Source organism: Physeter macrocephalus, chromosome 14 (assembly GCF_002837175.3).
Source record: "Physeter macrocephalus isolate SW-GA chromosome 14, ASM283717v5, whole genome shotgun sequence".
Taxonomy (NCBI): domain Eukaryota; kingdom Metazoa; phylum Chordata; class Mammalia; order Artiodactyla; family Physeteridae; genus Physeter; species Physeter macrocephalus.
In genome coordinates, this window is record NC_041227.1 from 48,389,100 (window position 1) to 48,404,172 (window position 15,073).

Here is a 15,073-nt window from a genome sequence, read left to right on the forward strand (position 1 = left end):
CCTGTCCCTGCAAACTGAGACTCTAGTTCTCTAAGATAAGCCTCTTCCCTCTGTCCTTGAAGCAAAGAAAACCCCTTTGATGTTGCCTGAATTGGTTTTGGGGCTGTTTTTTTTGTTTTTTAAAATTAATTAATTAATTAATTAATTATTTTTGGCTGTGTTGGGTCTTCGTTTCTGCCCTTTTTTTTTTTTTTAACCACCAGGAACTATAGGGAAACAACTCTCTCCTTCTCTTTCTATCTCTCTGTCTCTCTCCCTCTCTCTTCGTGTGTGTGTGTGTGTGTGTGTGTGTGTGTGTGTGTGTGTATATATATATATATATATATACATATATCTCTTGGATATTTGAAGGATGTCTCAACACAATTCCCGCTGGGGCTCTCAGGGAGACTAACAGGCTTGGTCTGAGCTTTCAGAACCTATTCCCCCACCTTGGCTCCTCCACAAACTGTTTTCTAGATTGAGGAGAGACTCAACCATGTCCAACCTTCAAGGCTTCTTGGGGTTCATGGTTCTGGTGCCCCTCCCATCTCAGGCCTTCCTGTCTTCCAGGGGACCCCAGAAGAGACAATGGAAGGCTGAGGTGATAACTTCAGTCTCTGGGCACACAAACGAACTCAAATGTGATCTGTTCACAGAGGAAACCTCTATCTGAGTCTTTCTCCACCAAAACTCACCTGAATCCTTTGCCAGTGCAGTGGTCCCCCCTTATCCACAGTGGATATGGTCCAAGACCCACAGTGGGTACGTGAAACAGTGGATAGCACAGGACCCTATATATACTATATTTTTTTCCTCTACATACATACCTATGACAAAGTTTAACTTATAAATTAAGCACAGGGACTTCCTTGGTGGCACAGTGGTTAAGAATCCGCTTGCCAATGCAGGGGACACGGGTTTGAGCCCTGGTCTGGGAAGATCCCACATGCCACGGAGCAACTAAGCCTGTGCGCCACAACTACTGAGCCTGTGCTCTAGAGCCCGCGAGCCACAACTACTGAGCCCGAGTGCCACAATTACTGAAGCTTGTGTGCCTAGAGCCCATACTCTGCAACAAAGAGAAACCCTCACAATGAGAGGCCCGCGCACTGCAACGAAGAGTATCCCTTGCCCCCTGCAACTAGAGAAAGCCTGTGCACAGCAATGAAGAACCAATGCAGCCAAAAATAAAAAATAAATAAAATAAAATTTTTAAAAAACAACAAAAAAATTAAGCACAGTAAGAGAATATCCGAATTGCCAGCATCATTACTCTTGCGCTTTGGGGTCATTATTAAATGAAATAACAATTACTTGAACACAAGCACTGTGATGATGCAATAGTTGATTGGATAACTGAGCTGGCAACTAAGTGACTAAACGGTGGATAAGCTGGACAAAGGGATGGAGTGGGATGGCTCAAGAGTCAGTCCCACTTCTCAGAACAGTGCATAATTTAAAACTTTGATATTTCTGGAATTTTCCATTTAATATTTTTGGACCACAATTGACTGCAGGTAGTTGAAACCTCAGAAAGCAAACCTGCTGATAAAGGGGTACTACTGTACTCCAAGCCAGCAGGCAGGCCCTGGAGCCATGGTGGCTGCTTTCTTATGCAAAGGGCCCTCAAGAGTAATGGTCTTTGCTTTCTAAGCCATGTCAGACTTTACCTTAGACACTCCTTTAAGAACCAGCGAGTTTTTCTTACAAAAATTTTCCAAAAAGGTCTCGATCATTTTCTCTTCTTCTTCCACATCTTGGTCTCCAGGCATGGACTCCACACTGTGCAAAACTACCTGCTTTCCCGAGACAAGGATGGCAGGTGTAAGTGCTTTTGCGAGGGTAGTAGGTAGAGGTCAAAGGGCCCACAGGGACTTGGTCCTCTCTGGGAAGGCCTTGAAGTTGCCCCGGCCGTGCTCAGTTCCTGCACGCACACCCGTTCTCAGGGTCAGCCACAGGCAAGACGATGCACGTTGACATGATCATGATATGGTGGACAAGGAAACTTTACGTGGCATTGGCTTTTAAGGAAAATAAAAAGACCTGAAGCCTGGAGATGTCAAGATATAACAAATCCCATTTTCTACAGAATTTCCTTTGTCCTGGGGGGTAGGGGAAGGGGCTTTGCCTTTGGAAGATATTCAGGCCAAGAGCTGACACAACAGCCCTTTCTCCTATGTGGCTCCTGAATGACTGAGGGGAAGAGGTGTTCCAAGCTGACTAGTTTTAGGAAATCCAGGGTCTTGTTTCTACCCGGCTGGCCAGGGTTACAGGGGCCAAGCCAATGCTCTTCCCTCAACAGGGGATCCCAGGGATGGCCATTACCTCTCTACCCTATGGGTGGATTACATGGTCTCCAGGACCTCGGATGCTGACAATCAGGGCCACTGCAGACTGTAGGAAGGAAGCTATGGAGCCAGCCCCTTGACCTGTAATTGGAGACTTACACTTAGACCCACTCACCAATTTTTGCTTCCTGTTGAAGCCAGAAAACTTGGCTTTCAGTTCCCACAAGACATTGGTTTCAATGAGGAAAAGCAGGATGAGGTACACAGGTCCTGAGATGGCAAGGGCTGTCAGATACTTCCCCATCCCTAGAGACTCCCAGGCATAGATGTTCTTTTGGACCACATATCCCTCTGCTAAAATGGGATAAACAGATATTATCAAATTACATATAGTAGGTCAATTCCTATTATAACAAATATCATTTAAAAGAAGCATTATTGTCATCAATGTTGTTACCACATCCCAGCAGATGGGAAGCATAATATTCTGTTTTCCTTGCTAGAACCAGTCTTGCAAAAATAATGCAGTAAAGTAAAACACTGCTCTCTGTCCATATGACAGTTATTTGAAATGCAAAATATTTATATGCTTGGTTCTTTTATCAATCATTAATCACCCTGTAACTTCAACTGACCACTCATGTAAAAATACTCAGCAGCCTCTGTTCTCCTATTTTAATCTGATTTGCCTTCAAATTTTCTTTTAAATACATGTATTTTTATTTTTATTAAAATATTTATTTAGGCTGCGCCAGGTCTTAGCTGCAGCACATGGGATCTTCGTTGTGGCATGTGGGATCTTTAGTTGTGGTATGCGGACGCTTAGTTGCAGCATGCGGGATCTAGTTCCCTGACGAGGGATCAAATCTGGGCCCCCTGCATCCGGAGCGTGGAGTTTTACCCACTGGACTACCAGGGAAGTCCCAAAATACATGTATTTTAAAATTATACAGTAAATACACACTCATTGGAAAGAAGAAACATGTATGAGGTAGAAAGTCAAGGTACTTCTCCTTTCCCCACAACTATTGTTACAGTTTTGTATATAATCCTTCCATACCTTCTGGATATAATCTTTTAAAATACAGGTAGAATGATACTATGCATTATCTTCTCCAATTCCTTTGTTTCATTTACTAATATGTAACAGACATTGGCCATATCAGGACATATAGATCAAAATAATACAGATCTCTGGCAAAGGTGAATACATGGACAATTGTAACAACTAGGATTGTTGTAACTTTGGTACGTAACTCCACTTTTTGTTTTCTATATGACTTAAGAAACTAATGCATAAAAAACAATTATTAGTCTATGCTTCTGGACACATAATACATAAAGAGGTACTGTGACATCAGTATTAAAAGGGAGCGGGGACAGGGCTGTATAGGAACAGTTTTTATATGTTTTTGAAGTTAAACTGATATAAATTCAAATTAGAATGTTATAACTTTAGGATGTTAAATGTAATTCCCATGGTAACCACAAAGAAAATAGCTATAGAATATACCCAAAAGGAAACGAGAAAGGAATTAAAATGTTTCATATGAGGTACCTAGAGTAGTCAAACTGATAGAGACGGAAAGTGGAATGACAGCTGCGGGGAGGGAGATGGGGAGTTAGTGTTTCATAGTTTCAGTTTTGCAAGTTGAAGAAAGTTCCGGAGATAATGGTTATGATGGTTGCACAACAATGTGAATGTACTTAATGCCACCGAACTGTACATGTAAAACTGGTTAAAATGGTACACTTCGTATATATTTTTCCACAATTTAAGAAAATAATTAATTTTAAAAGGTGTTGAAAGGATGTGGATAAATTGGAACCCTCATACATTGCTAGTGAAATGTAAAATGGTGCAGCCAGCCACTGTGAAAATAGTTTGGTGGTTCCTGAAAAAGCTAAATAGAGTCACCATAAGACCCAGCAAACCCACTCCTATGTATATACTCAAGATAACTGAAAACATGTTCGAACAAAAACTTGTACATGAATGTTCACAGCAGCATTATTCATAATAGCCAAAATGTAGAGACAACCCAAATGTCCATCAACTGATGAATGGATAAACAAATTGTAGTCTATCTATGAAATGGAATATTATTCAGCCATAAAAAGGAACAAAGTACCAATGCACACCACAACCTGGATGAACCTCAAAAACATTTTTGTAAGTGAAAGAAGCCAGATACAGAAGGTCACATAGCGTATGATTCCATTTTCATGAAATGTCTAGAACAGGCAAATCCATAGAGACAGAAAGTAGATTATTGGTTGTCAGACGCTTGGGGGAAAAGGGAATGGGGAGTGACTGTTAATGGATGGAGTATTTATTTTTTTCAGGTGACAAAAATGTTCTGGAATTAGATGGTGATGATGGTCGTACAACCTTGTGAATACACCAAAAACCAATGAATTGTATACTTTAAAAGGGCGAATTTTCTATGAATTATATCTCAATAAAAAATGTAATTAACAAATTCTGTTTGCAATACTCACAAACTTGATTGCACTCAGTCTGGTTCAGGCTCTTGGCATTGCAAAACTTCTGTAGTTCAAAGTTGTAATATAAGTTGGAGAAAGCCATCCCCAGGCAGTGGCCTGGAAGAGGTAGGAATGTGTGATCCGCCGACTCGGACACTTTTGTGTAGCCTAGATCTGTGAGGGGAATAGAAAATATTAACTCTTCTTTCAGGAAGAAAAGGGAACATCCCCTAGCAACTCTCAACCCACTGTGCCTTTTATCCTGTATAAAGGATCTGTTATCTCTATCTGTTGCTATATCTATCTCTGCACGTCTCACTGCCAGGCCCAAGACCGGAATCAGGTTCTCCCTGACTCCCAGTGTTCCCTCTTCCCCTGTAGTCATTTAACCTCCAAGCCATAAGTATTTTTCTTTTGCAGTGCTTCCTGAACCTGTCATTTTACTTCTATTCCTATTGTTTATGCAGACAAATCAGAAAGAGTTTGGTGTGTCTGAGAAAACCAGCAAGAACGTGGCTGCAGAATGGGATGCACCTGTGGAAGCCGTGGATTTGAAGGCTGGAGGTTTACAAATGAGTTAGGGCCAGACAGGAGAGTCTGGTGGGCCAGCTTTGGAGTTATTTGAGTGTCATCTTACAGGTAGATAAGAACACAGTTCCTGCCTGTACAGTTTGTAGAGCCAAAACCATCATTATTTGCAAACGCTATACATTATCATGTACCTAGAAAAGCCACAAGAATCAATCAAAGTGCTATTAGAAATAAAAGAGAGGGAACTTCCTGGTGGTCCAGTGGTTAGGACTCCACACTTCCAATGCAGGGGACATGGGTTTGACCCCTGGTCGGGGAACTAAGATCCCAAAAGCCTTGCAGCCAAAAAAAAAAAAAAAAAAAAAAGAAAGAAAAGAGAGAACAGAACAGACTCGCAGACATAGAGAACAGACTTGTGGTTGCCAAGGGGGAAGGGGTTGGGAGAGGGATGGAGTGGAGTGGGAGGCTGGGATTAGCAGATGTAAGCTATTACGCACAGGATGGATAAATAAGGTCCTACTGTATAGCACAGGGAACTCTATTCAATATCCTATGATAAAGCATAATGGAAAATTAATTAATTATTTTTGGCTGTGTTGGGTCTTCGTTTCTGTGCGTGGGCTTTCTCTAGCTGTGGCGAGAGGGGGGGCCACTCTTCATTGCAGTGCGCGGGCCTCTCACTGTTGTGGCCTCTCTTGTTGCGGAGCACAAGCTCCAGACGCCTCTTGGATATTTGAAGGATGTCTCAACACAATTCCCGCTGGGGCTCTCAGGGAGACTAACAGGCTTGGTCTGAGCTTTCAGAACCTATTCCCCCACCTTGGCTCCTCCACAAACTGTTTTCTAGATTGAGGAGAGACTCAACCATGTCCAACCTTCAAGGCTTCTTGGGGTTCATGGTTCTGGTGCCCCTCCCATCTCAGGCCTTCCTGTCTTCCAGGGGACCCCAGAAGAGACAATGGAAGGCTGAGGTGATAACTTCAGTCTCTGGGCACACAAACGAACTCAAATGTGATCTGTTCACAGAGGAAACCTCTATCTGAGTCTTTCTCCACCAAAACTCACCTGAATCCTTTGCCAGTGCAGTGGTCCCCCCTTATCCACAGTGGATATGGTCCAAGACCCACAGTGGGTACGTGAAACAGTGGATAGCACAGGACCCTATATATACTATATTTTTTTCCTCTACATACATACCTATGACAAAGTTTAACTTATAAATTAAGCACAGGGACTTCCTTGGTGGCACAGTGGTTAAGAATCCGCTTGCCAATGCAGGGGACACGGGTTTGAGCCCTGGTCTGGGAAGATCCCACATGCCACGGAGCAACTAAGCCTGTGCGCCACAACTACTGAGCCTGTGCTCTAGAGCCCGCGAGCCACAACTACTGAGCCCGAGTGCCACAATTACTGAAGCTTGTGTGCCTAGAGCCCATACTCTGCAACAAAGAGAAACCCTCACAATGAGAGGCCCGCGCACTGCAACGAAGAGTATCCCTTGCCCCCTGCAACTAGAGAAAGCCTGTGCACAGCAATGAAGAACCAATGCAGCCAAAAATAAAAAATAAATAAAATAAAATTTTTAAAAAACAACAAAAAAATTAAGCACAGTAAGAGAATATCCGAATTGCCAGCATCATTACTCTTGCGCTTTGGGGTCATTATTAAATGAAATAACAATTACTTGAACACAAGCACTGTGATGATGCAATAGTTGATTGGATAACTGAGCTGGCAACTAAGTGACTAAACGGTGGATAAGCTGGACAAAGGGATGGAGTGGGATGGCTCAAGAGTCAGTCCCACTTCTCAGAACAGTGCATAATTTAAAACTTTGATATTTCTGGAATTTTCCATTTAATATTTTTGGACCACAATTGACTGCAGGTAGCTGAAACCTCAGAAAGCAAACCTGCTGATAAAGGGGTACTACTGTACTCCAAGCCAGCAGGCAGGCCCTGGAGCCATGGTGGCTGCTTTCTTATGCAAAGGGCCCTCAAGAGTAATGGTCTTTGCTTTCTAAGCCATGTCAGACTTTACCTTAGACACTCCTTTAAGAACCAGCGAGTTTTTCTTACAAAAATTTTCCAAAAAGGTCTCGATCATTTTCTCTTCTTCTTCCACATCTTGGTCTCCAGGCATGGACTCCACACTGTGCAAAACTACCTGCTTTCCCGAGACAAGGATGGCAGGTGTAAGTGCTTTTGCGAGGGTAGTAGGTAGAGGTCAAAGGGCCCACAGGGACTTGGTCCTCTCTGGGAAGGCCTTGAAGTTGCCCCGGCCGTGCTCAGTTCCTGCACGCACACCCGTTCTCAGGGTCAGCCACAGGCAAGACGATGCACGTTGACATGATCATGATATGGTGGACAAGGAAACTTTACGTGGCATTGGCTTTTAAGGAAAATAAAAAGACCTGAAGCCTGGAGATGTCAAGATATAACAAATCCCATTTTCTACAGAATTTCCTTTGTCCTGGGGGGTAGGGGAAGGGGCTTTGCCTTTGGAAGATATTCAGGCCAAGAGCTGACACAACAGCCCTTTCTCCTATGTGGCTCCTGAATGACTGAGGGGAAGAGGTGTTCCAAGCTGACTAGTTTTAGGAAATCCAGGGTCTTGTTTCTACCCGGCTGGCCAGGGTTACAGGGGCCAAGCCAATGCTCTTCCCTCAACAGGGGATCCCAGGGATGGCCATTACCTCTCTACCCTATGGGTGGATTACATGGTCTCCAGGACCTCGGATGCTGACAATCAGGGCCACTGCAGACTGTAGGAAGGAAGCTATGGAGCCAGCCCCTTGACCTGTAATTGGAGACTTACACTTAGACCCACTCACCAATTTTTGCTTCCTGTTGAAGCCAGAAAACTTGGCTTTCAGTTCCCACAAGACATTGGTTTCAATGAGGAAAAGCAGGATGAGGTACACAGGTCCTGAGATGGCAAGGGCTGTCAGATACTTCCCCATCCCTAGAGACTCCCAGGCATAGATGTTCTTTTGGACCACATATCCCTCTGCTAAAATGGGATAAACAGATATTATCAAATTACATATAGTAGGTCAATTCCTATTATAACAAATATCATTTAAAAGAAGCATTATTGTCATCAATGTTGTTACCACATCCCAGCAGATGGGAAGCATAATATTCTGTTTTCCTTGCTAGAACCAGTCTTGCAAAAATAATGCAGTAAAGTAAAACACTGCTCTCTGTCCATATGACAGTTATTTGAAATGCAAAATATTTATATGCTTGGTTCTTTTATCAATCATTAATCACCCTGTAACTTCAACTGACCACTCATGTAAAAATACTCAGCAGCCTCTGTTCTCCTATTTTAATCTGATTTGCCTTCAAATTTTCTTTTAAATACATGTATTTTTATTTTTATTAAAATATTTATTTAGGCTGCGCCAGGTCTTAGCTGCAGCACATGGGATCTTCGTTGTGGCATGTGGGATCTTTAGTTGTGGTATGCGGACGCTTAGTTGCAGCATGCGGGATCTAGTTCCCTGACGAGGGATCAAATCTGGGCCCCCTGCATCCGGAGCGTGGAGTTTTACCCACTGGACTACCAGGGAAGTCCCAAAATACATGTATTTTAAAATTATACAGTAAATACACACTCATTGGAAAGAAGAAACATGTATGAGGTAGAAAGTCAAGGTACTTCTCCTTTCCCCACAACTATTGTTACAGTTTTGTATATAATCCTTCCATACCTTCTGGATATAATCTTTTAAAATACAGGTAGAATGATACTATGCATTATCTTCTCCAATTCCTTTGTTTCATTTACTAATATGTAACAGACATTGGCCATATCAGGACATATAGATCAAAATAATACAGATCTCTGGCAAAGGTGAATACATGGACAATTGTAACAACTAGGATTGTTGTAACTTTGGTACGTAACTCCACTTTTTGTTTTCTATATGACTTAAGAAACTAATGCATAAAAAACAATTATTAGTCTATGCTTCTGGACACATAATACATAAAGAGGTACTGTGACATCAGTATTAAAAGGGAGCGGGGACAGGGCTGTATAGGAACAGTTTTTATATGTTTTTGAAGTTAAACTGATATAAATTCAAATTAGAATGTTATAACTTTAGGATGTTAAATGTAATTCCCATGGTAACCACAAAGAAAATAGCTATAGAATATACCCAAAAGGAAACGAGAAAGGAATTAAAATGTTTCATATGAGGTACCTAGAGTAGTCAAACTGATAGAGACGGAAAGTGGAATGACAGCTGCGGGGAGGGAGATGGGGAGTTAGTGTTTCATAGTTTCAGTTTTGCAAGTTGAAGAAAGTTCCGGAGATAATGGTTATGATGGTTGCACAACAATGTGAATGTACTTAATGCCACCGAACTGTACATGTAAAACTGGTTAAAATGGTACACTTCGTATATATTTTTCCACAATTTAAGAAAATAATTAATTTTAAAAGGTGTTGAAAGGATGTGGATAAATTGGAACCCTCATACATTGCTAGTGAAATGTAAAATGGTGCAGCCAGCCACTGTGAAAATAGTTTGGTGGTTCCTGAAAAAGCTAAATAGAGTCACCATAAGACCCAGCAAACCCACTCCTATGTATATACTCAAGATAACTGAAAACATGTTCGAACAAAAACTTGTACATGAATGTTCACAGCAGCATTATTCATAATAGCCAAAATGTAGAGACAACCCAAATGTCCATCAACTGATGAATGGATAAACAAATTGTAGTCTATCTATGAAATGGAATATTATTCAGCCATAAAAAGGAACAAAGTACCAATGCACACCACAACCTGGATGAACCTCAAAAACATTTTTGTAAGTGAAAGAAGCCAGATACAGAAGGTCACATAGCGTATGATTCCATTTTCATGAAATGTCTAGAACAGGCAAATCCATAGAGACAGAAAGTAGATTATTGGTTGTCAGACGCTTGGGGGAAAAGGGAATGGGGAGTGACTGTTAATGGATGGAGTATTTATTTTTTTCAGGTGACAAAAATGTTCTGGAATTAGATGGTGATGATGGTCGTACAACCTTGTGAATACACCAAAAACCAATGAATTGTATACTTTAAAAGGGCGAATTTTCTATGAATTATATCTCAATAAAAAATGTAATTAACAAATTCTGTTTGCAATACTCACAAACTTGATTGCACTCAGTCTGGTTCAGGCTCTTGGCATTGCAAAACTTCTGTAGTTCAAAGTTGTAATATAAGTTGGAGAAAGCCATCCCCAGGCAGTGGCCTGGAAGAGGTAGGAATGTGTGATCCAAAGACTCTGAGACTTTTGTGTAGCCTAGATCTGTGAGGGGAATAGAAAATATTAACTCTTCTTTCAGGAAGAAAAGGGAACATCCCCTAGCAACTCTCAACCCACTGTGCCTTTTATCCTGTATAAAGGATCTGTTATCTCTATCTGTTGCTATATCTATCTCTGCACGTCTCACTGCCAGGCCCAAGACCGGAATCAGGTTCTCCCTGACTCCCAGTGTTCCCTCTTCCCCTGTAGTCATTTAACCTCCAAGCCATAAGTATTTTTCTTTTGCAGTGCTTCCTGAACCTGTCATTTTACTTCTATTCCTATTGTTTATGCAGACAAATCAGAAAGAGTTTGGTGTGTCTGAGAAAACCAGCAAGAACGTGGCTGCAGAATGGGATGCACCTGTGGAAGCCGTGGATTTGAAGGCTGGAGGTTTACAAATGAGTTAGGGCCAGACAGGAGAGTCTGGTGGGCCAGCTTTGGAGTTATTTGAGTGTCATCTTACAGGTAGATAAGAACACAGTTCCTGCCTGTACAGTTTGTAGAGCCAAAACCATCATTATTTGCAAACGCTATACATTATCATGTACCTAGAAAAGCCACAAGAATCAATCAAAGTGCTATTAGAAATAAAAGAGAGGGAACTTCCTGGTGGTCCAGTGGTTAGGACTCCACACTTCCAATGCAGGGGACATGGGTTTGACCCCTGGTCGGGGAACTAAGATCCCAAAAGCCTTGCAGCCAAAAAAAAAAAAAAAAAAAAAGAAAGAAAGAAAAGAGAGAACAGAACAGACTCGCAGACATAGAGAACAGACTTGTGGTTGCCAAGGGGGAAGGGGTTGGGAGAGGGATGGAGTGGAGTGGGAGGCTGGGATTAGCAGATGTAAGCTATTACGCACAGGATGGATAAATAAGGTCCTACTGTATAGCACAGGGAACTCTATTCAATATCCTATGATAAAGCATAATGGAAAAGAATGTATACATGTGTATAACAATCACATTGCTGTACAGCAGAAATTAACACAATATTGTAAATCAACTATACTTCATTTAAAAAAAAAGAAATAAAAGAGAGGTCAGTAAACTGGCTGGTTATAAAATAAATATACAGAAACTGGGGACTCTTAGAGGTTTGAGAAGCCAATTTTTTAGGTTCATGTTATATTGAAAAGTGAAGAAATGCCAAACGGGGTTATAAATAAACTGTGGTATATTTAAAATGTTTATTTACAACAAACACAACTGCTCGGCAAAATAAATATGCTACTCATAAGCTAATTAATTTGTAAGAGGATTAACTCATAATGTGCTGCGTGGGTCATGGGCCAGCAGTGGGGCCATGTTTACAGTCCACAAACATAATCAAGCCCTCACCCACCCAACAGGCCACTTCATGCTTATCCTTGATAACTACACGTGCTACTAGCCGCTATCCTTCACAAACCACAAAATATCCTCACCAACAAAAAGGGGAAATAACTGGGTGGGATTAGAGCTCTAATTTCAGACTTCATGACTAGTTACACCACCAGCTCTAAACCAGTGGGGAGTCCAAGGGAGAGAGCCTGTGGACGTGTGATTTACAGGTTCCCTGAAGAGAGGCTGAATAAACTCTTCATATAAAAAATGAACTCTACTCTCAGGGCTTGACTTTAGAGTAGTACAGCTTTTGGGTGTCAATCTGTGAAATTCCTGTCAGTGGAGGCCACTGTGATGTATGGTGAGGTGAACTTGGATATGAGGTCTCCAGACCAACATTTCCTGGGCCAGGACTCAGAAACTGAGCATCAGAGCCAGGGTCCACCCATGGGGCTGGAGGCGCAGTTTGGGGTACAACTCGGAAGTCGTGGCTCCACACTGTCGCCGAGTCCCCAGAGTCATGGCTCTGGTGACCAGACAGCTGCATCCGAGGAGACTATGCCTCAGCAGTACAGCTGCAAAGGTGGCAGACATGGCTCTGGGAAGGAGACACAGTGGGTCATGTCCTCCTCATTTTCTCTCTTTAGAATTCTAAATTTGGAAATCTAACCTGGAGACTGAGGTAGAGGGGAGACGGGAAAACTACCAGAACATCAGCAGTGCAGCTCCTGTGTGGGGAAGAGAGAAAGACTTAACCACTAAGCAAGGCTCATGAGCCCAGACTGGGAATGAACAGTCAGCCACGGTCTCCTCCCAGACCTTCCCCTGTTCAGCGAAAATCTTCGGGCCCCTAAGAGAGGAGTGGTTGAAATCTGAGAGGGGACAACCCCACGCCCCAAGCTCACCCTACCCAGAATCAGTTCACCAATAATACGGGTAATCAAAGGAACAGATATTTACAACTTCTGCTTGTTTTCCTTCCTTCCTTCTCTGTGGATCCTACTCCAAAGCTTGTTGAAGACTGAGGAGAGGTCACAAACCATCCATATCTAGCCCTCCAACTGAAGGACTTTTCTCTGCCACATTCCTGGGTGGGATCCATCCTTTTCTGGATCTCGTGTCTTCTTTCTCCTTTACTTTACTCCTTCACTTTGCTGGCCTATATCCTTAACTTTCCAAGAAAGTGACGTGGTGGCTTCAATTTCTGTTTGCCCATTTGAAATTGTCTTTGTTCTGTCCATACACCTGACTGACAAGTGAATTCAGTATAGAACTCGTTGTCATTAGGAAGCATCTGGGTCTTTTTTCATTCAGTGTTGGATATTTGATGGATCCCTTCAATCTTGAAGTTTGTTTTTTCAACTCTGGGAAATATTTTTGTTTATTTCTTTGGTAGTTTCTTCAACTTCATTTCCTCTGTTTTCTCTTTCTGGAATGCTATCAATTGAATATAATAGCATCTCCTGGACTTACTCTCACGTTACCTGCCCTTTTTCTCAACTTCTCCTATTTCTCTTATCTTTTTGCTCTACTTTGGTAGGTTAATTGACTTTATTTTCCAACACTTCTGCTAAATTTTTATTTTGGCAATCAGCTCTTTCTTGTTCTCAAAGTTATTCTTCTTCATGGAATTCTGTTGTTTAATAGATGCAGTCTTTTCCAAAATCTTTGTTTTGTTTTGTTTTGTTTCCTGCACGTCCCTACCCCTGTGTCTCCTTTTTGTTGGTTTGTTTTAGTCTTTTCTTGGCTGCCATCCTCAAGTGATCAGTGATCCTTGATTGTCTGTCTATTCAGAGAGACAAATGAGGCACCAGGAGGTGATTTGCTAGCTTTGTTTATGGAGGTAGGGGGGCAGGCTACATTTTAAGGCAACCAGGCAGGGGACCAGTCCATAATGTTTAGGTCTCTTTTGGAAGCAGTTTCAATTCATCAAGAGGAGGGAATCTCTGACTGCTTCCAGGTGGGGAGTGGTAGTAGGGCCAGTGGAGATGGAACAGACTGTTTCACTCCCTTTCTCTGCAGTCCCAAGCCTCTCGAGGATTCTGTGTTGCTAAATTAGGTACTTGCTCAGCCATTTCCCCCTCTGAATGCACTTTAGATGTTTCTTCATTGTGAATTCATACATTTTTATTTCCTTTGCTATCGTTTTAGTGGAGTCTCAGGAAAAAGAGAGCTCAGATTTAGCTTTCATAACTCTCTGTCTACTGCCATGGTGACAGCATCTTAATGAGGCCTCTAGGGCATGTGTACAAGGGCCAAGGGCCAGCCTCTAAAGTACAGTTTTCTTTCTCAGGGAGTAGGGATGGAGCCTGTGAAGGCACTGACATCCTTTTCCCCTGACCAGAGGTGAAGCTTCTTGCCTTGTCCCAGCCTCCTTCCTCTTTAACTCACCCGATTTCCAGTTAGTTTTAGCAGTTGCCTCCTGCTAAGCAGAAGAAGTGCCTTGGTCCCTGTTATTGGTGCATTGGAGGGAAGAGAAGAAATAGCATGAAGCAATCTAAGAAGAAACAGATCCCAGCAAGGCCAAGGGATCCAGAGAGAATGTCCAGAGAGTCAGGCACTAGCTTGGTCATCTTCTCTAAAAGCTCCACTCCCATCAGGGCCCTCAGTGTCCTTGGACTTTCAGGTGCTTGTTCCTCTTAGGTGGGTTGAGCGATAGAGGAGAGGAGAAAGGGAGGAATCCTTAGATTCTCCCTGGAGATTAGGGCAAACATTTTTCAGAGTGATTCCCTGTACCACCTGTGTCGGAATCATGCATGATGTCTAAGTGCTGATCAGTGAATCTCAGATGGAGTTTACAGCTGAGAACTGCTGGATTTGGCTTCCCTCAGGACAAGCCTTTGTGTATCCCCTTTCCTCTGCCTGCAGTGTGCTTTTTGTTCTATTTCAATCATAAAGTCAAAACACTGTCACTTTTATGATTCTCTCAGATTAAAATAATTCCGTCTCTGAAATTCCACAGGTGGTATGTATGAGAACTAGAAAAGGCACCACAAACTCTGAGAGTTAGAGTAGTAAAATAAATTCAAAATAGAGAATACACACACGTCCTTTAAGAGACAGATTGACTCCCAAGATGAAAGCAGAAGAAGCTGTTAACACACACACACACACACATATATATATATATATTTTTTTTTTTTTTT

The 15,073-nt window shown here is 42.2% G+C and overlaps 1 protein-coding gene across 1 annotated transcript in view; it reads right to left on the minus strand.

Moving 5' to 3' along the window:
- LOC102979541 (ATP-binding cassette sub-family A member 17-like) overlaps positions 1-15,073 on the minus strand; it is a 78,464-nt gene that overhangs the window by 13,273 nt on the left and 50,118 nt on the right. Inside the window, 3 exon segments of the mRNA XM_024123536.1 lie at positions 7,329-7,457; positions 8,122-8,300; positions 10,449-10,607. Of these exon segments, the coding sequence (XP_023979304.1) occupies positions 7,329-7,457; positions 8,122-8,300; positions 10,449-10,607 (467 nt within the window).